General features: G+C 35.1%; 1 protein-coding gene and 2 long non-coding RNA genes across 3 annotated transcripts; 2 read left to right on the top strand and 1 right to left on the bottom strand.

Moving 5' to 3' along the window:
* Window positions 1-1,940: 1,940 nt before the first annotated feature.
* Window positions 1,941-2,544, bottom strand: LOC120575951 (uncharacterized). The gene is made up of 2 exons (XR_005642194.1): window positions 2,492-2,544; window positions 1,941-2,401 (listed from the first exon to the last, which is right to left on the bottom strand). It is a non-coding gene; the product is annotated as an uncharacterized lncRNA (long non-coding RNA).
* Window positions 2,545-17,475: 14,931 nt separating this feature from the next.
* On the top strand, window positions 17,476-20,228 carry LOC112419456 (uncharacterized). Its single transcript, XR_003009555.2, has 2 exons — window positions 17,476-17,907; window positions 18,967-20,228. It is a non-coding gene; the product is annotated as an uncharacterized lncRNA (long non-coding RNA).
* Window positions 20,229-22,691: 2,463 nt separating this feature from the next.
* Window positions 22,692-26,280, top strand: LOC25483570 (ankyrin repeat domain-containing protein 2A). The gene is made up of 6 exons (XM_024777133.2): window positions 22,692-22,747; window positions 23,875-23,912; window positions 24,533-24,703; window positions 24,783-24,931; window positions 25,045-25,363; window positions 26,077-26,280. Exons 1-6 carry the CDS (start codon window positions 22,711-22,713, stop codon window positions 26,263-26,265), a joined length of 903 nt encoding a protein of 300 aa, XP_024632901.2. The 5' UTR covers window positions 22,692-22,710; the 3' UTR covers window positions 26,266-26,280.
* Window positions 26,281-26,813: the final 533 nt, after the last annotated feature.

Below are 26,813 nucleotides of genomic sequence, written 5' to 3'. Positions count from 1 at the left end.
TGTTTTATTCTTTGATATAAAAAATGTTTGTGTCTTTATTGCCAGATAAAATCTTGGCATGTATATCTTTTGCATGAGTCAAAGGGCGACTAATACCCATCTTTGACAAGATTTGGTGAAATGTTACCAAACTTAAGTTTGAAAAGGCTTTTAGTGCATTGTTCAAATGAGATCATGTGTTCGATTCTCGTAAAACAGGATTAGTTACAGCTGAGAGTGATAAACTAGCCAAATATATGCAATGTATGACCATAATTTTACATATGTGTGACCACTATTTTTTCATACTTTAGAACTTGTCCGTCCTTAGGCGTAATAAATGCGCATATGGTAAAAATAATTATTTCTGGTTGGAAAGGCTTTTAGTGCAGTGTTCAAATGAGATTATGTGTTCGATTCTCGTAAAATTGGATTAGTTACAGCTGAGAATGATATACTAGCCAAATATATGCCATGTATGACCATAATTTTACAAATGTGTGACCACTATTTTTTCATACTTTAGAACTTGTCCGTCCTTAGGCGTGATAAACGCGCATATTGTAAAATTAATTATTTCTGGTTGGAAAGACTTTTAGCGCAGTGTTCAAATGAGATTATGTGTTCGATTCTCGTAAAACATGATTAGTTACAGCTGGGAATGATAAACTAGCCAAATATATGGCATGTATGACCATAAGTTTACAAATGTGTGACCACTATTTTTTTCATAAATTAGAACTTATCCGTCCTTAGGCGTGAAAAACACGCATATTGTAAAATTAATTATTTCTGGTTGGAAAGGCTTTTAGTGCAGTGTTCAAATGAGATTATGTGTTCGATTATCGTAAAACAGGATTAGTTACAACTGAGAATGATAAACTAGCCAAATATATGGCATGTATGACCATAATTTTACAAATGTGTGACCACTATTTTTTCATAAATTAGAACTTGTCGTCCTTAGGCGTGATAAACGCGCATATTGTAAAACTAATTATTTCTGGTTGGAAAGACTTTTAGTGCAGTGTTCAAATGAGATTATGTGTTCGATTCGCGTAAAACAGGATTAGTTACACCTGGGAATGATAAACTAGCCAAATATATGCCATGTATGACCATAATGTTACAAATGTGTGACCACTATTTTTTCATAAATTAGAACTTGTCTATCCTTAGGCGTGATAAACGCTCATATTGTAATCACATTTTATCACTGCATTAAAAGCATGTCAAACAATAAACAACTTCTTTTTACGCGCTGGGACTATTTTACGCCTAACGACGAACAAATTCAAATATTTAGAAAAATAGTGGTCGTATAAATGAAAAAAATGTGGTCAAACATAGCATATTATCCGGAACATTGTAATCACATTTTATCACTGCATTAAAAGCATCTCAAACAATAACCAACAACTTCTTTTTACGCGTTACAATTATTTTACACCTAACGACGAACAAATTCAAATATTTGGAAAAATAGTGGTCATATAAATGAAAAAATGTGGTCAGACATAGCATATTTTTGGCTAACTTTACTTTACCGGCTATAAATATAAACCCGGAACATTGTAATCACATTTAATCACTGCACTAAAAGCATGTCATACAATATTTTATTATTGCACTAAAAACATGTCAAACAATAAACAACTTCTTTTATAAGCTTCATGTATTTCACGCCTAAAGACTGACGAATTCTCATATCTGGAAAAATAGTGGTCACGTAAATAAAAAAATGTTGTCACACAGAGCATATTTTTGGCTAACTATCCTAGAACATGTTATTAAAACTGAAATGTGACCAGATTTTTTTTCCTGGAAATTATGATAGGGAGAATAGTTATGTACATAAATTCAATACGAATTAATTTATCAGTCTTCTGAACAAGTATAATCTTTTATAGATGACCATCGATAACAAAAAAAAGTATGTCTTCGTCAAATGTACATCAATATCAATCAACCACAATTAAGTTAGAAAATGTATGTTTAACCGATCAATAAGTCCGCGGGTAACATAGCATTATCCAATACAAAACTTCTCTGCTTATTTTCTTCATGAAGCACCAAACGACAAACAATGTCACTGCGAATCCGAAGGATATCCTCCTGTAGATAAGTAAATGCTTTTATTTCGATATATATCAATATTTACATATTATTAATTAATCAACAACTAATAAAGGTCTAGATGTTTAAAGGCCACAGTCCTAACGCCTACTCTAAATCCTAAGCTACTTGCATCCCACCTATGCAATAATTCCTTCAATAAAGTACCATTCATTCCTATATAGGTCTTCATTTCCACCAGATATCGGAATGGAGTTTTCATAATTCTACTCCTTTGCGCATCAGATAATTTTCGGTTAATATCTACCAACTTATTGGTACGGGGCATTTGAGTCTTTATCTGTGGCTGAAAAATGAACATTATTCATTCATTAATGGCATAAAACATAAACAGTTACATACACATTAAACGTCTCATTAATTAAATTGTACTTACACCAACACCACCATCCCTTTTTCGTTTGTTTTCGTTCATGATGTTGACCTTATATGTTGTATACAAAAATAATTTCTATCAACAACAATTAAAACACACACAAATGTCCAATTTCTATCATAGACATACCGACAAAAATTTATCTGCACTTAACCATATTTTAACATAGACGTAACCACATTTTTTTCTTTCAAATTTCCAACACTTTGACCATTTTTTAACACAAGTGTGACCACAATTCTTTTGATTAAGAATTTGACACTAACTCTATGTGATAACATTTAGAGGAACAACCACAATCAAACTAAAAAAATTGGGGAAAGCTTAAGATTTTTTACTAACAATATAGGACATGTTTGGCACAACCCAACTAAAGAATGACTTAATTTAAGCAACATAAATTTTCATTCCAGACCCATTTGCAATTACCAACAAATCAAATAGTAGCAACAACGCAACATCTTAATTGACAACAACCCATAATGCAACAATCAAACAGTAGCAAATAACAGAGATTTTAACTTAATTATGAACTAAACATCTAAATACTATCAAGCTTTGTTTAACCCAAAATTATCACTAAATCAGTATCATATCCTAATATGATTAATTTCTTCATCATACCCAAATGATTTCAAAATAAATTTTAACCTTCATCAAATACAAGATTCGAGAAAACATAACCTTCAACGGAGAGATTCGGCGACGGAAACTTTGACAAAACGCCAACTGTTGAATCGCAGAAGGAGATCGCAGTTGCTTTTGATCGTATTTGTTGGGAAGAGAGCTAATTAAGCTGTCGCGGTTGAGGGAGAGATGGAGGCCTCAGAGGAAATTGTTTGGGAGAGAGCTAATTAAGCTGTCGCGGTTGAGGGAGAGATGGAGGCCTCAGAGGAAATGGCGGAGAGAGGGATGGAGAAAGCAGGATTCACTCTCGTAGAGAGAGAGAGGTGAGACACTGATTTTTTTTCTTTTTTAATTTTCTAGATCTATTTCTTATTTGTTTTAAGAATTATTTACCATGTCATCAAAGATCAATTTTTTAAAGTATTTTAGCCATGTCATTGGTGGTATGAAGGGGTGTGTGACATTTGGTGTGTCTATGTATACTTTTCCTACATTCTGAGGTTGTAGTCATTACTCAAATTGTTTGATTGGCATTCTACCTTTGATACGTACTTTAATGGAGTAGATCATCAGTCATATTGTTTCATATAGGACACAGGTAGAGATGGATAGTACTATTTTTCAAAGACACTAACAGTTTAAATATGTAAAAACTGAATGAATAGTTATTAGTTAGTTACAAGACATTAACATCTAGTTTTTTTTTTTTTCTTACTTTTATTAAAATGACACTGACAATCTTCTTTATGCGAATTTGAACTTCATCGCTCGAGATTACAAGACCGGCATCTTACCACTTAATGTTTAGATATGTAAACACTGAATGAATAGAGTCTTGGGGTAGAAGGGAAACCCTTGGACAAAACTTTTCTCTCATATTCTCATTCTTTTAATAAAGTTGTGTTTTTTTTATCAATTTCGGATTCCTAACATATAAATATTTTGTAATTTCACATCTAGATGCGTCAAGTTAACTAACGTGGAGCTAAAGTAGTTGTTGCAGAAATGTCCATCCCTTTAGAGTTTGAATCTCTATGCAATGTCTAGGTAGACACTACAGCTCAAATACTTATTTCAAAGTTGTATGGCCCTTGGATGGGATTAATTCACAGCATCACTCTTGTTTACTTTCATAGATGAAGCTTACAGGAAACTATGCCTTCTGATATGTCTCGTGTTTTTTTTATTGTAGAGGACTCTTCCTCTCAATAATAAACAGACGACTCTTCCTCTCAATAATAAATTCTTCTCCCCGGAAAATACGAAATTGTTGCAAAAAGTTTAACATCATGTAAAATGGAATTTTTCAAGTCAATACCATATTATGAAGCAAAAACACAGACAACACAGAAGAAACAAAGAAGTCTGACACAAATATTTTTAAATAAAATAATTCAATGTAATCACATGTGGTGCTATATCATAATATGCAAAAAAATATCCTCAATTTTTTATTCCAACTTTATTCTTAAGTGTTTTTTTTATTAAAAAATTAAATATAAAACCAATTTCATTAAACAAAGACAAATATATGTTCAATTTAATCTAAATTTAAAATAATTATTACATGAAATCTAATTCACTTAAACTAATATAAATCATAATCATGATTTTCTCATAATCATAATTTACAAATAAAAAAGTTAAACTCCTTATAAATTATTGATTTAAAATGAAACAATAAATAAATTATTGATTTACAATGGACAAAAAGAATTGCTATCGGTCTTACCCAATCCGAGCTCAGAGGTTTCGGAACATTGGATTGTTTGAGAATTGAAACTACTACCTCTTATATTTATAAGATTCAAAGGACCCTTGCACATGAAATGTGAACGATGTGGGACTTGCGCTGTGAAGATACAGACGCTTGATGCTTAGAAAATCATAAACATGGCAACAGGTTCAAACATTAAACACGTTTTAGATGATATTTATACAATCAATTTCTAATAACTTTTATGACAATTTTCTCTCTCATACTGTTAGGAACAGAGATAAAAAAAAGAAATTGAATTCCCAGTATTTGGGAAAGCCTAAGAGAGAGAGGATAATGATTGGAACAATTTTATTTTTTCTCCCTTTTATTTCTGTGCTTTTGTCTCATACATATAGCAGGATTCTAGGTTGCTGCCTAACGGCATACTATAGATGGCATTCATCTATGATGTCTTGATCCTTAATTCTAGGAAGCTACAGCTATTGCAAAATTGGCATATTAAGAAACAGACAAATAAGATAATTCTAGAAGGTAGTATAATCCGTCATCCACACTGGTTTCTTGTTGGGCCTTTTATCTTGCTTCTCAGTGCTTGTGTCACGGCCCATACCAACAGATACCGTATCATTACTCCCTTCCTCAAAAATAATCTTGTCCTCAAGATTAAAAGTGGGGTAATTTTTCATAAAGGCTTCTTTAAGTTCCCAGGTGTTCTCAATCGAGCTTTGGCCTTCCCATTGTACCAACAGCTCCTCCTTGGGCCCATTGTTGGTGCGGCGGATACGATAATTCAGAATCTTTGCAGGAGACAAGGTTGCACCATTGTCCATAGCTGGTAAGGGAATTATCTGCTGATCTGGAGTTCCTAAGCAAGGTTTGAGTAGGGAAATATGGAACACCGGATGCATACGAGCATAGGGAGGTAACTCCAGTTCATATGCTACAGAACCAATGCGGCGAAGGATGCGGAAAGGGCCATAAAAACGCTTTGCCAGTTTTGGGGAGCCTCTAGTTTTCAATGAAAGTTGACGGTACGGCTGTAACTTTAAATAAACCCAGGAGCCTTCAGGGAGTTGCTTGTCCACGCGTTTCTTATTAGCCTGTTGAGTCATGCGATGTTTTGCTTTAGTGAGATTCTCCTTCGCAAGTTTAAGGACCTTGTTATGATTACTCAGCAATTCATCAACAGAAGTGAGTGAAGAATCACCAGTGCTGTAAGAGCCTAATGATGGAGGGGGCCTGCCATAGAGGGCTTCAAAAGGAGACATGCCAATGGCTGAGTGGTGAGAAGTGTTATACCAAAACTCCGCAAGGGGAATGAAGCGAGTCCATTGTTGTGGTGCATCACTCACAAAACAACGTAGATACGTCTCTAAACAACGGTTGAGTACCTCGGTCTGCCCGTCGGTTTGAGGGTGATACGCACTGCTTAGAGCCAGCGTAGTACCTAATGATGCGAACAATTCCTTCCAAAATCTGCTTATGAATACTCTGTCTCGGTCACTGACAATGGATTTTGGGGTACCATGAAGTCTGTAGATTTCGTTGACGAATACAGTTGCTAGGGAAGTGGCAGAGAAATTGGTTGGTAATGGTATGAAGTGCGCGAACTTTGAGAGCCGATCCACAACTACCCAAATGACTGTGCGGTTCGCAGAAGGGGGAAGATTGGTGATGAAATCCATGGAGATATCTTCCCAGACTTGGTGAGGCGTGTCAAGTGGCTGGAGCAATCCATAGGGTTTCTGAGTGGAATACTTGTGATAGCTGCAGGTAGCACATTTGGCCACATACTCCTTGACATCTTTGTGCATATTCGGCCAATAGAAATTGGTCGCAAGTCTGGCCAAGGTGGCCTTGACGCCTGAATGTCCGCCAACTGGGGAGGAGTGAAATTCCTCAAGTAGTAATGGAATGAGATTGGTTTCACTTGGTATCACAAGGCGGTGGTTGAAATAAAGTAGCCCTTTCTTGTTGGCGAATTTTGTAAGTGAAGCAACATCTGGTTGATGCTTGGTGAGGTACTCCTGGCCTTTAGGGTGCTGTTCAAAAAACTTTTGCAGCTGTTTGATGATGTCGGAACTCGGGAAACTGATAGCTGCATAGTTTCCTTCGGGAATTTGAATGCGAGATAGTGCATCTGCTACGACATTTTCCTTTCCCGGTGTGTAGCAGATTTCATAGTTGTACCCCATTAGTTTAGTTAACCATTTCTGTTGTTCGGGTGTCTGAATTGTTTGTGTCATCAAGCTCTTGAGGCTCTTGTGATCGGTGTATATCTTGAACGTGTGTCCCAACAAGTATTGACGCCATTTTTTTATGGCTTCTGTCAAAGCATATAGTTCCCTTACATATGTCGAAGCAGAGGCAAGCTTAGTTGTGAGCTTCTTACTAAAAAAAGCAATTGGATGATGCTGTTGAGAGAGCACTGCACCTACTGCAAGGTTGGAAGCATTTGTTGTGACTTCAAAAGGAAGATCAAAATTGGGTAGGCTAAGGATGGGCAGCTGCAACATTGCTTCTTTGAGTACCTTGAAGGCACAATCAGCATCTGGTGTCCATTTAAAAACTGATCCCCGTAGCAAATCTGTCAAGGGGTTAGCAATAGTGGCGTAACCTTTGACAAAACGACGGTAGAATCCGGTAATCCCCAGGAACGCGCGCAACGCTGTTAATGATGTTGGTGTTGGCCATTCTGCTATTGCACGAAGTTTCTCCGGGTCTGCTTGAACTCCTAATTCTGATATGATATGGCCCAAGTATTCCACCGATGAAACGCCAAAGCTACATTTGGAAAACTTAGCAAAAAATTCATTGGAGTGCAGCAGAGCTAAAACCTGTTCCACATGTAACAAATGATCAGTCCAAGAGGGACTATAAATAAGGATATCATCAAAGAAAACTAACGCAAATTTGCGTAAGTGAGGCCGGAGCATGTCGTTCATGGCTGACTGGAAGGTTGATGGGGCGTTTGAGAGACCAAACGGCATCACCAAGAACTCATAGTGTCCATTGAAAGTGCGAAACCCCGTCTTTGGGATATCTGCTTCCCTCAACCGAATCTGATGGTAGCCTGATCGTAAGTCGATTTTGGAAAAATAAGTCGCTCCTTGTAATTCATCGATAAGTTCATCTATAGTGGGAATGGGAAATTTGTCCTTAACAGTGATTGCATTTAGTGCTCTGTAATCGACACAAAACCGCCAAGTGCCATCCTTCTTTTTTACCAAGAGAACAGGTGAGGAGTAAGGGCTCGTACTAGGGCGGATAATGCCGGAAGATAGCATTTCTGAGATGAGGATGGTCATGGCTTCCTTTTGATAGTAGGGGTAGCGATAGGGTTTTAAGTTGATTGGGTTGGCATTTGGAATGAGGTGAATCTGATGGTCGTGAGGACAGTTTGGGGGAAGTTGTGTGGGTATAGTAAAGATGTAGGAATATTTGTGAAGGAGAGGGATGAGGTCTGGGTGAATGTTAGCCAGTAAGGTGGAATCGTCTTTGGTGAAAAAAGTGTTTGGGGTTTCTTGGTTGATATTGGTATCTGAATCAGGAATAGGTAACATGGAAATGGTGTGGAAGGTATCAATTGAGTCTGTTTGGATTAAACGATTCAGCTGGTGAAAGGTTGCGGGTGATATGGTGGGTGTGTTTGACCCTTGGAAGGTGATGAGGTTTCCGTTGTGGTAGAATTGCATTGAGGGAATGGTGAAATCAGATAAGAATGGTCCTAGTGTTTCTAGCCATTGCGCGCCTAAGACGACATCAGCGTCGTGGATGGGTAGCAAGTAGAATGGAATATGAAAGAGGTTTTGTTGAATCAGCAAGGGAACACTGGGGCAAAACCCAGAACAATGGATTTGCTCGCCGTTTCCGACCATAATAGAAAATGAATCAATTGAGAGTTTTGGGAGGTGTAGGAATTGAGCAATTCTGGGTTGGATTATGTTATGTGAGCTACCTGTATCGACTAGAACTGAGACACAATGTCCGTTGATGGTTGCTTCAAAACGTAGTGTGCGTGGTGAGTGCGTGCAAGGATAGATGGAAATTTTCAGGTGTTGTGGGTACTGATTCAGCAGGGTTAGTGTTTTCCACTGGTTCATTTGGTGGTGTGGTTGTGGATTCAGTGAGGAAGAAGACATCTTCTTCAGTTGTGTGTGTGGGAGATGGAGGTGGGTTTGGGTCATCAGATAGTAAAAGAAGGAAAGGACGGGTTTTGCATTTGTGACCCGGAACAAATCTTTCGTCGCAATTAAAACACAACCCTTTTGTGCGGCGGATTTGCATTTCATCTGGTGAGAGGCGGCGAACCGGCATAGTTGATTTCGGGTTTGGTGGTGCGGGTAGGGTTAGGCGTGTTGGTGGGTTTGGTAATAATGGGTTGTTTGTGGTTTGCGGTGTATAAGTAATTTGGGAAGGTGCTGGTTTCTGGTAGTAGGGTTTGTTATGGGAAGATGAAGTATTGGGCCTAGTGGCTAGCAATTTGGACTCAATGAGCTTGGCAAGCCCAATAGCTTGAGAAATGGTTGTGGGTTGAAGCAGTGCTATTTCATTTTTGATGTCCCAGCGCAGACCAGAGACAAAACAATCTAAGATGGTTGTGGGTGATAGACCAACAACACGATTGCAAATTCTTTCAAATTCTTTTTGGTAGTCAGCTACTGTTGTTGGTTGGGTTAGTTTGAAAAGGGCATGTTGGTGGTTGGTGTAGGATGAAGGACCAAAACGGATTTCTAAGTCTCTTATGAAAGAGGGCCAAGTGGTAATCATGCCATTGTTACTTGATCATTGGAACCACGCAAGCGCGTCTCCGGTCATATAGGTTGAAAGGTATTGAAGTCTTGTTGCTGGTTGAATGTTGTAGTGGTTGAAAAATTGCTCAGCTTGGAATAGCCAATCAAGAGGGTTTGTGCCATCGAAGGCAGGGAGTGTGAGTTTCGATGGTTTAAACGGTGGTGGAGGCAGGGGTGGTGGCGGCGGTGGTGGGTTGGTGGAAGAAGATGCATTTCCAGAAACAGAGTTAATGGGTAATTCCTGGATCTGGGTTTGGATTAGGTTGAAGGTTTGAAGGTAGGTATTGTGGCGTTCATCTTGGTTAGTGCGAAAGTCTTGGAAGGCGGCGGTAAGGGCGTTGATGGCTTCTTGGATTAGGGAGGATTCGGGACATTCTTGGCGAGGGGGCATGATGGCGGTGAGGTTGAGTTACAGAACACGAGAGCACCAATGTTAGGAACAGAGATAAAAAAAAAGAAATTGAATTCCCAGTATTTGGGAAAGCCTAAGAGAGAGAGGATAATGATTGGAACAATTTTATTTTTTCTCCCTTTTATTTCTGTGCTTTTGTCTCATACATATAGCAGGATTCTAGGCTGCTGCCTAACGGCATACTACAGATGGCATTCATCTATGATGTCTTGATCCTTAATTCTAGGAAGCTACAACTATTGCAAAATTGGCATATTAAGAAACAGACAAATAAGATAATTCAAGAAGGTAGTATAATCTGTCATCCACACTGGTTTCTTGTTGGGCCTTTTATCTTGCTTCTCAGTGCTTGTGTCACGGCCCATACCAACAGATACCGTATCACATACTCACGTTATATTTTTACTTTCTCTCTCAATTGCTTTGGTTTTTGTGTCAACACATACTTTTCTTTGTAAAAATATGGTTGTCAACCAAATTGATATTCAAATAACATTGCTCTTATCTAAAACAATGTTTCTACTAGATCTAAATATTTGTAAGCTAGCAAGGCTTAAATGCAAAAGAAACCCGACATCTTAAAGGTGGTGTAAGATTAACCTTCAATAGTAAATTAAAGGCCAAATTACACAAAGGGTCCTTTAAGTTTCACGTTTGTAACGAATTGGTCATTTAAGTTAGGGAAATGTTAACTAATGTCCCCGGACACTCTTTAAGGGGATTAAATATAGTAGCATTTGCATTGAGAGGTGTGTAATGAGTGCATTAAAAACTAAAAAGGTATTTTTTTTTTATTTAAAATTTTCTCTTTTGACTTCCTTAACTGACATGACCCTTTAAGCTATTGTTATAACATATCAGTCTTTAAGTTGATAAATTGTTTTGACATAGCCTTCCGTCAAAGAAACGTTAAAAACTGATGACAAATTGTTTCGAATTTGTTAGTGCATCTACCAAAAGTAAATCCAAACATACACTTAGTCTTATATTCTTCTTATTCGATCGAATTTGTTAGTTGATCTAACTTTTGTGGTTAGGGTATGACTTCTCTAAAGTGTGAAGTGATTAATGAAAAAAATCAATAGCTAATATTTCAACACAACAGTGATTTCTTATGTATGTCCATGTAATATCAATCATTGGTTTATTGATAAATGATTGATATAGATTATTTTCTTTAGTTATTATGTGGTAATCTATTATCATATATCTAAAAATGCAGAAGCTGGAACTGTTTATCATTCATTGCTTGCTGAGTACTTATGGTTCTGACATTACAAGAATATTAGATAAAGGGGGCAACCATAGTTGACAATGTTTCCACAAACATTTTATGATGTAGAAATGTAGAATATAGATTGAATGTGATTCTGACCAAATAATGTTAAGCATTTCTAGTGTTTTCATTTTCTTCGAAGCTTTGAGTCTTTAAATCTGAACTGCTGCCAAAAAATATCTGATACAAGATTTGAAGTAATAATCAATCGTTGTCCTTAGTGAAAAATCATTTCCATCTACATGGATATCATAAAAAATCTTGACCTACATTCAGGGCCGGCCCTAGGGCATACGCCACGAGTGCGACGGCCTAGGGCCCTTGTCGGTAGGGGCCCAAAAAAAAATTAAGCTGGAGGGTGTATATAGAAATATTTGGATTTTGGGGGATATGTATAACAAAATTCTCTGAAAAGTTTAGGAATTTAGGGTTTAGGATTTTGACATGATATAGTAATGGGCTGAAATCTGTTAATGTTTTTGGCATTTTTAGAGAGATTTGTTATATATATCCCATGCAGCACAAATATTTCTATATACACCTTCCTATAAAAAAAAAAATTGGTTGATCTTAATAATATGCTCGAAAATAAGAAATTGATGATATTTTTTTGGGCCCTTTGTTCCTAATAATGTGTTTCACTAATATTAAAAATGTTGACCATATTTATTATCCAAGAAATTGGGATAATTTTCATAACAAAGCAAATTCTATTTTAGTTGAAAATGGGGTGTGAAAATTTCAGTCTACTTCGCATGTGCTATTTTTTTTCTACTTCTACGATATTTTATTTTGTTTTGGTGTACATAGAGTATTTAATTTATTTTCAGATGTTGTCTAAAAAATATTTATTTGGTAGTGAAAGCGAAATAGAAAAACGAAATGAAGAGCTAAAAAAGCACAACAATGAGCTAAAAAGAATTATGATGTATTATGTTGGGGACCTTTTTTCATATTATGCCTAAGGCCCGTAAAACTCTAGGAACGGCCCTGCGTACATTGTTTGATTTTAGCACTTGAAAGTCTCACTTGGTGTGCAATCTTCCTTAGTAAATTACTACGATTGCTAGAATAGAAGATAGAGGAGATGTTAGTTAGTGACAGTTAGGGTAGTTAGTTCATTTGTTAGATCGTAGTTAGATTATATAATAAATAGGAGAACACGATTGTAGAAGGATGGCATTTGTATATGTAAACGTTGAGTAAATAGAGCAGTCAGCAGAAGAGAAACGCCTGTTGGAAAGTGTTTTTTTATAATCCATTTGCTAATTTCCTTCAATTTGCTAATTCTTTAGCGTTCCTAACGTACGTATAAATTTGACGCCTAGGAACGTCAAGTTGACCGACAAGGGGCTGAAGTAGTTCTTGCACAAATGCATACCATTTCAGAGTTTGAATCTCTGGGTAAGCATTGAAACACAACATTACTCTTGTTCAATTTCACAGATGAAGCATACCGGAAAATTTGCATTCTGACTGGTCTCATGTTTTTGGATCACTGCGTCTCCCAGGTAAAATCTTCGGGTTTTGAAGATTTTCTGCACGACAATATTTATGCAGACACTACATGGTAAATCGATGTGATGAGTTAGTAATGGAGTTGCATCTAATTTTACGTGATAGGTGTGTACGTGTGATGAGTTAGAACTTGAAATAAGTTGGAACTTGAAGATTCATTTTTTTGTTTCAAGAAAGAGCATTTAAAAGTTTACACAAGTGCTATCTATCACATGTCTATCAATCTCAGAGTATTTCTATTTTTTATGTAGCAGGAGGGCCATGCAAAAGACCTTACCAAAGTTGGTTTTAAATAATGTTGTCAGTAGCAGGACTAGGAAATAACGCTGCTATTACTGCAGAGCGTTGCATCGTTGTGGGTGGCGGTGGCCACACCCACACAGAGCATCGCGTCCCGTAAGTGAGTAGAGGTCATTGCGGCCACGTTTGCATAATGATTTCTTGGAAAGGATTATGTTTACGTGTGACTTTTCCAGCACAAAGGGTTTAAACGATATGATGAAATAATACATTGTTATACGCATACACTTGCATACATATGCACATTCTTTTAATCAATTTTGTAAATCAAGTTCATGACCGTGAAGTATGTTGAGGAGTAAGGATCCTCTCATCTTGTTTGAAAATAATAACATTTTAAAAGATTTGGAACTTGTCTTATGAACTAAGTGCTTTGATATGATAACTAGTTTCTTTTGTTTCTAGTTTTATGCATCGATGCAATTGTTTTCATGAAATGTATAATGTATTTCATATCGAGATTCCAAAGACATTATTAAGATGATAAAAAGAACATTGGGGTGAATTATAACCGTACATTATTACAATACAACATTAGAATATATTAGTTAGTGAAGTAAGCATAGCCTACAAAACAGTGACATAGATATGAACACCACACTGACACGTAGACATCAGAAACAATCATTTTACAATTGTCTTTAAAAATATTTATACTAGGTCTCTCGATGTTACAAGACTAGGATCTTACCACTCAAAGTTTAGATATGAAAACATTGAATTAGAGCAGCGAGCCGAAGGGAAACCATTAGACAAAACTCTTCTCTCATTTTCTCATTCTTTCAATAAAATTGTGTTACTTAAGTTAAATAGGTTTTTTGGTCATCTATGGTTTGAAATAGACAAGCAGGAAATGGTTAGAGAAACTAACCTCCCTCCTTGTTTACTCTTCAACGATTTCACAACTCTTTTAGTAAAAATAAACCCTTCAAAAAAAAAAAATAACAAAAAAAAAAATGGCGTGAGAAAAAATAAATTATGAGTTTTAAAAAAAAAAAAAAAAGTAAAACCCTTCCAAAACCCATTCTTTATTTATTATCAAGAAGGTTTTTCTTTTGGTGGCATCTAGCCTGCCAAAGGACATATTCTTTGGTATGGTGCACAAAAATGAAAATAAATCAAAATACATATGATAACCAGTTTTTCCGGTTTTTTATAGTTTTTAACATTGACCCCTAATGTTGTGTTTAATGTTATTATAGACACACCACAATAATTTTGATTATTACATATTTACCCCATGCATAATTAATCTCTTCTACTGTACAATTTTTTAACTTTAAATAATCAATCTCAAAAAATTGTACTATGCTCTTCATCTCTTTCATGGTGGTTGTCCTAAAATACCTGGAGGCTTCAACTCAAATTAAAATTAAAAAAAGAGTTTGGCAATCAGATCTGGCAGAAGGGAATGAAGAGTTTGGATACGATTTGTATAAAGTTTTTGATTAAAATCATCAATTTTGACGTCGATATGGTCTAAATCTGTTGGGATTGTGCGGGTTTCGAGGGTCTGAACCGGGTGAACATGACCCGGCTGGAGGTTGAAGATGATGAGTGACGACTTGTTTTTATTTCTAATCATTATTGTTCTTATAAATATTAATCGCGGAATATCGTAACAATTGGGTCGGACTCTTCGCAGCGGTATGTCTTTCTTTCAATTGATTGAGGGTCGTGAGTTCGATTCCAAGGTAGTTTTTGTTTTTTACCACCTTAAAAAAAAAAGGAACTAATTTAAAATAAAGACGGCAAATCAGGGATCGAACCAGGTCCTTTCAGGCAATCAACACAACTTTTTACCAACACACTACAAAGAATACTTTGATTACACTTTTGTTTTTCAACTCTTAACAAAAGTTGATGAAATAATAAAATTGTCAAAAACATGTTTATATTACCAAACTGTCCTTTGTGTATAGATATATTTAGACAGTTGGGTCTCTTTTGATTGTCGGAGTAATGTCCTTTCATGTTGACTATGTTTTTAATGGGATACTTCGTTATATCGACTTACAATGATACAATGAAGATTTTGATTTTCAAAATTTCATTTTGTGCTTCGTTCTTATTCTGATAAGGTCATATTATATTCCAATGGCCTGATTGGTTATATTTGATATTGTTAGTCGGTTGGATCCGTTTTGATCGTCGGAGTAATGTCTTTCCGTATTGACTAGGTTTCTAACGGGAGAGTTCGTCATATCAACTTACACATAATATTTTGAATTCATAAATTCCAGTTACTACTTCGTTCTTATTCCAATAAGGTCATATTCAACGATCCGGTTGATTATATTTGATACCATTAGACGGTTAAGTCTATTTTAGTTGTAGGAGTGATGTCTTTCTGTGATTCGTTATATGTACAATTATATCTTATAAAAAATAAATAATTGTACAAAACAATAGACAGTTAATTTTAATTTAAACAATTGCACGATTAAATTCTTAACATCACATATATAATTACAATCATTTTATAATATTGATTATAATGGTTTAATTAATTGATCCATTAAGTGCTTGATATACTAATTAATTTCTTAAAGCAACCCATCGTAAAATTAGTGCAAAAAAAATTAGTAGTTTTTACACTTTCAGAGTGTCCCAAAATGACCATTTTCTTCTAGTGCTATTATACCTTTAAATAACTTTTTTTATAATTAAAATTGTTGTTGGTGTCATTAAAAAAATTATATTATATTTGTTTGTTACATTGTTGATGTCATTAAAATAGATAATCATGGTTAGTTTGTTTTATTATAACTTGAGGGGATAGTTCGTCCGATCCACTTACCTCTGAGAATCCAATATGAGAAATTCCGATTTCTATATCCTTTTAGGTCTAAGAATGTCATTTTGAACGGTCGGATTGGTTGTACTTGTTGCCATTCAGATTTTAGCCACGTTTAGGTCCCCTGAGTTAACTAGTTCCTAAGTTGACTAGTTTATGAAGGGATAGTTCGTCCGATCCATTAACCTCCAGGAACCCGATCTGAAAAATTCCAATTTCTATATCCTTTTAAGTATAAGAATGTCATTTTGAACGGTTGGATTGATTGTACTTGTTGCCATTCAGATTTTAGCAACGTTTAGGTCCCTGGAGTAAACTAGTTCCTAAGTTGACTAGTTTATGAGGGGATAGTTCGTCCGATCCATTTACCTCCGGGAACTTGATCTGAAAAATTCCGATTTCTATATCCTTTTAGGTATAAGAATGTCATTTTGAACGGTTGAATTGGTTGTATTTTTTGCCATTCAAATTTTAGCTACGTTTAGGTCCCCGGAGTAAACTAGTTCCTAAGTTGACTAGTTTATGAGGGAATAGTTCCTCCGATCCATTTACCTCCGGGAACCCGTTCTGAAAAATTCTGATTTCTATATCCTTTTAGGTATAAGAATGTCATTTTGAACGGTTGGATTGATTGTACTTGTTGCCATTCAGATTTTAGCCACGTTTAGGTCCCTAGAGTAAACTAGTTCCTAAGTTGACCAGTTTATGAGGGGATAGTTCGTCCGATCCATTTACCTCCGGGAACCCGATCTGAAAAATTCTGATTTCTATATCCTTTTATGTATAAGAATGTCATTTTGAACGGTCAGATTAGTTGTAGATGTTGCCGTTCAGATTGTAGCCACCTTTAGGTCCCCGGAGTAAACTATTTCCTAAGTTGACTAGTTTATGAGGGGATAGTTCGTCCGATCCATTTACCTCCGGGAATCCGATCTGAAAAATTCCGATTTTTATATCCTTTTAGGTATAAGAATGTCATTTTGAACGATCAGATTAGTTGTAGATGTTGTCGTTCAGATTGTAGCAATATTTAGGTCCTCGGAGTAAACTAGTTCATAAGTTGACTAGTTTATGATGGGATAGTTCGTCCGATCCACTTACCTCCGGGAACCCGATCTGAGAAATTATGATTTCTATATCCTTTTAGGTCAAAGAATATCATTTTGAACAATTTGATTGATTTTCCTTGTTGTCGTTCAAATTCTAGCCACATTTAGGTCCATGGAGTAAACTAGTTCCTGATTATTTAATGTAAAAATCACTTTTATTTAAATCTGCAACAAACTGACTTTTAATAGTTTCTCATTTGAAGCTGTTTTTGGATTTTCTTGAGTGTCTAATTTTTTTTCTTCTTCAAACAGTGTAACAAACGAATACAATATTCTTAAAAATGATTTTTTTATTAAAAAAAAGCTATAGCAAACAAGTATTAGTTTTCATTAAAACAAAATAAAAAAAAAATTAATTTTCGTTATCCACTTTTTATGGCGGAATCATTTTCATTCAATTTCATTTTCCCTCTTCTTTCAAAATAACCAAATTTCATGAATCACTTTCACTCAATTTCATTTTCCCCCTTCTTCCAAGATAACCAAATTTCATCTCCCTCTTTATTTATACCTGAGAAAGGTAGGGTGTGTTTGAGCGCTAACTTTTCAATTTTCATTTTTCATTTCCCTCTCAGATCCCCTGATTTTGTTTTCCCTTTTTTTCCTTGAAATTTACTATTACACATAATTCAAACCAAACCCCCTCACCACTCGTTGACATGACTCAAATTCAAGCCTTATCCACTTCTCTTCCCAATCTCAAACCGCATCACCACCAGCACCCCAGACACTTCCTACTGTTTCCAGATCTGAAAGCTTAGACTGAAGACAGCCTCTCACCATCTCTCAAACCGCATCGTCTCCATCCTCCCTCTTATTCTCTTATAACATTTCACTATGGGAGCTGATGTGTTCCTTTGACAGGTGACTTAATTTTACTGTGTTGGGTTAGTGTCTAACAGGTTTTATGCTCAAAACTTATGTCTTTATCTGTTTAATGGTGTTTGTTCAGTTGCAACCCTGTTGCTTTTAGATTGTGTTTTATTGTTGAAGTTGAGTTTTTGTATCTCTGAATTGCTTCTGCTTTTGGTGTTTTTTTTTTTTATATATATATATATATTTTTATCTCTAGTATGCAGTTCAAAGAAGAGAGCAAATCATACTTATCACAATATGTAAAGGTTAAAGGTTAGCACAATATCTAAAGGCAGAGTAAAAATGAATTAGTTAGAAAGTTGAATCTTACAGTATTGTATTATATGTTTGTGCTTACTAATTACTATTGAAATCTATATTCATATTTTTAGTTTGTACCTGTCTAATACGTTTGTGGTTGAATATTACTCAGTGAGGTGTAACATTAGAAAGAAGCTAATTTGTTGTTTCTTGAATCACATTTCTGATTTCAGATGTGTGGAGACTTTTGTTAAAGAAAACCATAATATATGGATGAATGACGTTTTCTAAATTGCATATTTTAAATAGCGTTTTCTAAATTAATTCATAATTAATGTATGCATATTTGATTCACTTGAAGCATTTCATTCTAATTCATGTTCTGCTGCTCCTTTCAAGAAATTGATTTTGTTAAATGATCTTCTTTTTTAACTCTTTGTTTACGTTTTGGTCAAAAAAAAAAAAACTCTTTTGTTTATGTTTTGCGCGAATGTAAATGTTCATTAGCTATTTGCAGTGATGTACTTTATCTTAATTTTAAAATCTCTATCAATACACATGTTGTACTTTTTGCCTATGTTCAAGCATTACTGTGAGTATTGTTTTCAATTGTTCATTGTGTAATGAAAATGATAGTAACTTATAAATATTGAGGATGGTGACATTGCTTATAGGCACATTTACGGTACTGAGAGCAATTTTGAGACATGAATGTTTGATATATTTGCGTCCTCCCTCTCTACCATAATAGTTCAATTCTTTTTTACTAACATGTTATGATTTGGTAATTTTTGTCGGTTATTTCAGGACAACTTTTGATGGCACTGTTCCCGGACCTCCAAAATAGTAGCGTTGATGGTTGATTATGGTTTGCATGGAGTTATCTCTTCCTTGATGTTATGCTTTTTAATGAACGAGGGGTTTCACATTTGTTATGATGATAGTGTCTTTCAAGTTTCAGGTGATGCTAAGGAGATTCTATTTGGTTCACATGAAAGTATAGATGTAGGGCTGGACAAAAACCAGCCATCCGGTCCAAACCGTCCGGTCCGAATGGCCCGTTGACGTGCGGGTCGGTCTAAACGGGTCAGGCGGTCTCAACGGGCTTGCAGATTCGGTCTTGTATGGATACGTACGGTCGGTCTCGGATGACAGAAATCCAACCACGGTAACCCAATACCGTCCGAAATATACTGAATACTCTACAACAATCTACTATATATATGACATATATAGTAAAGAAATTCATTTTTCAAAATAATATGTCTAATCTCACATTCCATTAACCCATTAAAATTGGACACATCATTTCCTTGAGACCCACGATGCTGACACATCACATGCTAATACTCTTTCTTTTCTTATTATTACTTATTATTATTACTTATTTACTTCTTCCATTGACAGGTCCCACTCCACTTTCACGTTTTCAACACACTTCCCCTTCCTCATCTCTCTTTTCTCTCTCACATAATTCTTCTGGCTTCTTCTTCACCACATAAACAAAACACCAACTCTTTGTATTTCAATGGAAAAAAGAAATTCATTTTCCAAAATAAAGAAAGAAGAAAGCAACATTTCAATTGCAACAAATTCATCATCATTTAATTGTTCTTCCATTCTGTTTTAAAGGTTGTAGTTGTTGTTGTTCTGTTGAAGGTTGTTGTTGTAGTTTTCTGAAATTGTTGAAATTTCAGCTTTCCATTTGAATTTTACTTCCTTTCAAAAGTTTTAATTTTTGATTGATTTAGTAACCGAAAAAACCCACCCATCAAAACCGATATCCGATCTAACCGTAAACCGACGTAACCGTAAACACTTGCGGACGGGAATGGGCTTAGTTTTTCCATCCGCGAAACCGATTGAAACCGCGATTTCTGGCCCGAAACCGTCCGAGTCCGACCGTTGTCCACCCCTAGATGAGAGTGATAATAGTAATGACGAGATGGGCGAAGATGACGAATGTCCTTTATATTTATTGATACTGTTAGTCGGTTGGTTATGTATATCCATATTCATTGACTGTCATTTGTTCGAATCCTTAGAAATGCCATTTTTTTTTTTAAAAATTGCAATTTTTCATTGAGACAATCTTGCCTCTTTGTTGGTGGACACGTGACAAAAAATATGATTTGTAAAAAAAACATGACCAACACTTTGTTTGGCGGTAATGAACAAAAAATTAAAAAAATTAAAAATAAATTGTCAATCAATGCAGAAAAAAAGCTGTGTTGCAGTGGAAAAGAAGTGAGGTGACTATACAGCTGTAGACTTTGGTTTGAACCCTTTTGCAGTCAAAAGCAAGTCTAGAATATTTATTTAATCATGAAATAAAAAATTAAATTTTGATTTTCTTAATAAATTTGGTCTATGGTCCAATTAAAGGTGAAAGTCCTTGTGAGTTTATGGTCAATGTATAAATATGTAAGATTCGGGGTTCGAATTACGACCACCATAAAAAAATTAAAGTTGCAAAATATATATAAGTATAACTTCTTTAGGTATTATACTCCAAATTTTATAAAAAAAATTATACGCATTATGCAACATTAAAAAAAAAAATTATACGTATTAGCGTAACAAAAAATCAGACAGTCAGATATAAAATATTACTTTAAATGATATTTTTTTTAATGAAATTATAAATTGTATTTTTAAATACCGTTTATAATTTTAAACTTTATAAAAAGAGCAGAAAATATACGCATTGTGTGTATATATTTTATAAAAAAAATACCGTTTATAATTTTTAAACGTTAACGCAATTAAAAGAGCGGAAAAATGGACATGTAAGCGCAATAAATGTTTATTAAGTACTATTATTAAAAAATTATAAATAAATGATGTTTATAATTTGTGCTTTGAAGGCACAAGTTAACATTTCCCTTTATTTAAATATCTAAAAATAGAGTCTCTATTGCAGATGTTGAAGAGTGTAATTTTGCTTGAATGAATAATGGTGTATTGTTTTAGTCTTTAATGTGTACACATTACACATACCCAACTTCCAAAGTCCTCCTATAGTCATTATTATGCAGCTAATTGGCAGATAAAGTAGCTTTTCTGCAGGTGATTTGATATAGTACCCTCTTATCCATTTGCCAACACACCTTGCAGTACTATAGGCTAATATTTTTTAGTGATAGATGTGCCACGTTTTGACTAATGGTGTGGTGTGGTGTAAGCATATATTTTTTACTTAAGTAAATAAACAATTATATTATGAAGAAAAATAATCCTTACATTAACAAAATTGAGTGTCTAAGCAAGCAGGCTTGCACGTGTATAAAATTTTCATTCAACATAATTATATTATATATAATTGCCTTAAGAAATATACAAATAGAAATTCACTGTGGTGTTATGGTAAAAAGGCGTTGCAGTCTCCTCAAGGAACTCGTGTTCGATCCATGGTTAGGTTGATTGTGTATATGTTTTAGTTTTTTTAATCATTGCTGTTTATAAAAAGCATAACAAAAATATGGGGGATCGAACTCGTGACCTTAAAGTAGATCAAAACAAATTAAACCACTGTGACGCAAGGAAACTATTGTTAATATTATCTTTTATTTGTATTTATAAGATCGAATACGATTAAAAATAAAAAATAACTATCATTCATCATCTTCAACCTCCAGCCGGGTCGAGTTGACCCGGTTCAGACTCTGGAAATCCGGTTTAAAACTCAACGTTTTTTTATGGCGGAAACCTACTGACTGCGGTGGTGCGGCGGAGATTGGAAGGTAAACACATCATCATTTCACAACATTAGCAGCAACAACAATAAAGTATTTATTTGGATTTGGAACCACCATATATAGATGTTTCCACAATTGACAGAGTTAACTTTTCAATTTGATCAACTAAAGCATATCTGGGTTTGAGAAAGGAAAAAAGTAGATCTGGAAAAAAATTCATCTTCCAAGTCCAAATAAATCCACATCAATAAAAACAATCACAAGAACACACACAAATTGGTATCTCGGCTGAAGAATAAAATTGAAGAATGAAGTTGGAATCAAAGACGAAAACATCGATCTGGACAGTAAGGTGGACAAAATCAAAAAATAAGAATTCAGAGAAGTTTATGTAGGAATTTATGGCTTTCTTCTGTCTGATACCATTGTAGAAGATGAAAAAAAAAAAAGGGTTCACGGTGATGAAGATATTCTCATATTTGTATCTCTCGTGATATAGTTGGAAAGAAATCTAAAATTACTTTTTTAAGTTTTTGATAACATAATAAATACAATTGAATTCCCATTAAAATAAATAAATACAATTTGCAATTGCATTATAAGTGTGACTTGTTTTGAAAATACCAAAACTATATTAAAAAACCGACTATACAAGTGGCCCTTCTTCAATCTTGGCCGTTTAATTTTTTAATATTAAATCAATGGTGATTTTGCTATTTGTCCACAATACCAAACTTTATCCACTTGGGCATGCTAGATGCCACCTTTTCTTTTCGCTTTCTCTCTAAAACCAAAACTCTTATTATTATCGCTCTTTAAAATCAAGGGTTTAAAATCTAAACTTTCTTCGCTCATGGCTTCCAATTTGCAAAACGATTTTCTTCCTGCTGGTATGTATCCAAACTTGAGTTATTACCTATGATTATTATGTGATTTTCTCAAATTATTTGCGGTGTCATCATGTCGTGTCCGTGTCTGTATCCGTGCTTCATAAATTACTAGACGAGTTTGATGTTTTACTTGAGTTATTACCTATGCTTTAAAATTCGTAGTCTGATATAAACTACCAGAACAATTACCTGATTGAGCCTGAAAAGGGGTAAGGCTTAACAAACCATCACCACAACAATCACCCAACACACGGTGGAAGACAGTAACTTGACCCAAAAGGGGTTTAGAAGACGGTAACTCGGGAGATTCAGTTACGGTGGTGTGGAGAAAGATCTCGTCACCACGAAAGGCTACCTATGAAGCACGGGCACTCTTCGTGTTACACTGAAGTATGTGATTTTTTCAAATTATTAGCTTTGTCGGTGTGTTCGTTCCGTGATTCATAGAAGGCTACATGGTGACAAAATCGTTTGGATTTTTTCTTGGTTAATACATGTTTACCAGAAACCCCTGATAATCTAGGGGGATAAACATATATTAACCTTTGTTTTTTTTGGAGCAACACCAATAGGTTTGAACATATATTACGTTGGTGTGGAGAAAGATCTCGTTGCGCCACACCACCAGGAAAGGCTACATGGTGACAAAATCGTTTTAACATCCATTTTGTGACAACTTTCTCTCATACTCACATTATTTTTCAACTTATGGTTGTACCATAAGTTGTCAATCAGATGGTTGTTCAAATAACACTTAGATTGTATGCTAGGGCTAAATCGAAATTCGCTCAAATTACGGCGAAAGTACTTTAAATTTTGAAATTTGATGTCATGAAAGTCCAAACTCAAAGAATCTTCTATGTTGGAATCTAATTTTTTTTTTTTGCAAGTAAACCAGAAACCACGAATAATAATCTAGGGGGGTAATCATATATTAACCCTTTTTTTTAGCAACACCAATAATTATTTAAACAAAAAAAAAATGACATAATTGAATGTAATCACATGAGTCAACGCCGGACACTTGACACAACTTTCATCAGATGTGTTGGTATAGATAGGTTTTTACATTACATAAGTATCCTCATTATGTGATTTTTACTTACATGGATAATACTCCTGGACAGCTACTCCTGGACGTTTTGATTTCTCAGCCCTGCTCAATGTAAGCTCTTCTCTCCGTTCTTGTGTTATTTGCATGTGTGGTGTGTGCTGTATTTATTGATAATCAAACTGTGTGAATTGTTAATTTTGTTGAGCCTGTTTGCTTGGACTACATGAGTATGTGCTTTTGTTTTTGTCCTGGTCAGGCATCAGATTTGATTCATTTGCAATTTTGCAGCCAATGATCAGACAATACTTCTAGGAATAGGTTTTATGAAGACAAATTCTGAATGTTTTTCAGATGTCTAATGTCTTCACTGTTGGCAAAAAGTGTTCATTAAGATTGTATATTGTTTTCTTCAAAGCTTTACATACCATGATAGTGGAGTAAGCCTTTTGTAGTTCCTGCCAACTTGGATAAGATTTTGCAGATAGTATTGTTCTTATGGGCTTATGGCTGCTATCTTTTAAGGCATGTATACAACTGAGATTTATTGATAGTTTAAGTTAAGTGAAGCAAGCATTTGATGACTTTTGAACCATCATATGGTTGACCCAAGTCTTCCTCTTTTCATTTTTCACTCACTAGGGAATGTCATTTATTGGATGTACACTCTAAATTACTAATGTATATAATATTAGTATTTCATCACGGCGTCTTAAAATGTCAATGTGTCATAGGATCCAAATATCAGGAAACTGGCTGAACAGCTTCAGGAAACTTTGCATGAAGCACCACAGGATGATCTCTCAAATTCTCGTGATCCGAAGTATGCTTCAACCATGCTACAGATCGGAAAGAATCTTGATTTTAAAACCATGGTCAGGCGCCTGATTTGGGCTTTGATGCAGGTATTTTTAAAATTTCTTCGTTATGTTTGTAACACTTCTGCTGGTTGTTAGATTAAAATGCATGTGCTGTCTATCACAGGACCCATCAATGTCTTCCATGGTGGAAATTTATACCGATCCGTCACTTGAAGGCCAGCGTAAACGTAGAACGGCACACTTGAACAAAGATCAATGTTTGAAACTTATTTTAGATGAGATAGAGAATGGTGGTCCTGAAGTAATGATGAGGTTGAAACACAATTTTTTAATTCTATTTTATTGTTTTGGCATTTCCTATTTCCACCATAAATTGTTGTGGTGTAAATTGGTAAATAATTTCTGAAGCGATTCATTCCATGCAGATACTGGAATGATGAGAAGGTTTTGAAGATGTTTGGACTAGTCATGGGCATTCGTCCATACTTTGGAGATGCAGTTGCTTCTTTTGAAAATTATGTGCCAGATGAGACAGGAGATATGGGAAATGAAGATTCTAAAAATTCTGGGTCAGATTTGACCGAAGATATGGAAAGTGAAGATGAAGGGTATGTGACAGAAGAAGATATGGAAAGTGAAGATGAAGGGTATGTGACAGAAGAAGATATGGAAAATGAAGATGAATCAACTGTTCATCATACTGAATCAACTGTTCATCATATTGCTGTTGTTGACGGTGTTGAGGTATGTCATAATGGCTATTCACTCTGTCATTGAATCCATTCAAATAAAATAGTAAAAGATAAAATTTGTAGTTGTCCTCAAGCATGAAACTTGTAGAGGGTACAGATGTAGAACACATAAGTTAAGGTTAAGTTCGCGCTGAATTTGAAGAAATTAAAACAGACTTCGAGTGTAATGAATTGGCATTAAGTGTGTTGTGATGGAGTTAAACCCGAGACACTAATTGTCTGTCGTCTATTGTTAAGTTGGGATTGAAGTTTCGAATAGTCGTTGTGTTTGTGCATGCTTCTTTTGTTTTCAAAGGCTGAGAACGAATCATCCCTCTTGAGGGTGATTTATCTTGTAAACTCCAACTTCATCCGTTTGTAATCATTTAAATTCCTGTGTGATTTTTGATCTAGATACAATGTGGTGACTTTGTGTTGACTGTTAGACACTATAGCACAAATCTAAGAATGTATCTCTTGTCCCTTCATTCCATGTGATACATTAGCACTTTATCTCTGTTAATTCCATTTCCTTGCCGAGTAGATAATAACTTGCAGATTTTCTTTTTATTTTGGAGGATGCAGTGAGCTTTCCTCATAGTTCATGTATTTGAGAGATTTTAGTTGATTCTCTAACATCATTAAACAACCGGTTGTTTTTGTTTTTATTATTCTGATCATCATCATCAATTTTAATTTGTAAATTTTTTTGTTCTTTCATACTAGTTGTGCTGTTGGAAATTGGAGGAAAGGTGCCAGGAACCGAGTGTCTCCTCAATCGTCATCAAATCTCGAATGCAAATAGGTAACTCGAATCATTACTTTTTAATATCAACCAATTGTATGGATGTTTTTATTCTAGATTGTCTTACTTTGTTGTCTTTGTCTAAGTTTGTTCAATGTTGTCCAAGTTGAATTATTATTACACTGTATTTTCTGCACTTGGTTGAATTAATTTAAGTTAACCATGTACTACATCTATCTTTCAGGATTTAGATTTTGACTTTAGAACCATGTGAAGATGCAATTTTGTTTTCTTTATTGTTTTTATTAAGATGCAAGCTCTATAGTGTTGATGCACATAGGATATTATGTTTTTGTTTGGGATTGTTTCTAGACTTGGGATATCGAACCCATTTTGTTCATTATTATTTTAGCATCTTGATGTCGTCCTATAGTGATTTATGATTTCATTCTTTCTTATTTTTGTTTGCTAGAGAGCATACACGAAGAGAATTCTTTGGTTGAATTCATGCTCAAATTCAATCTACTGGACCTTCTCTTTAGACGTTATCCCCGTGGGCCTGGTCCTTATTATCGGTACGGCTATGTGAGGGCTCAAACTTCGAGGGTTAGATCATCTTTAACTTCTACCCACAACCTACCTTACCAAGAAACTCAGGCAAGTTTTTTTTGCAAATGTTACCAAAGTTTATGAGGCCTTTAGCAATGCTTTTGATTCA

This window comes from Medicago truncatula, chromosome 1, assembly GCF_003473485.1.
Source record: "Medicago truncatula cultivar Jemalong A17 chromosome 1, MtrunA17r5.0-ANR, whole genome shotgun sequence".
Lineage (NCBI taxonomy): Eukaryota > Viridiplantae > Streptophyta > Magnoliopsida > Fabales > Fabaceae > Medicago > Medicago truncatula.
This window is presented reverse-complemented; position numbering and strand designations above follow the sequence as displayed.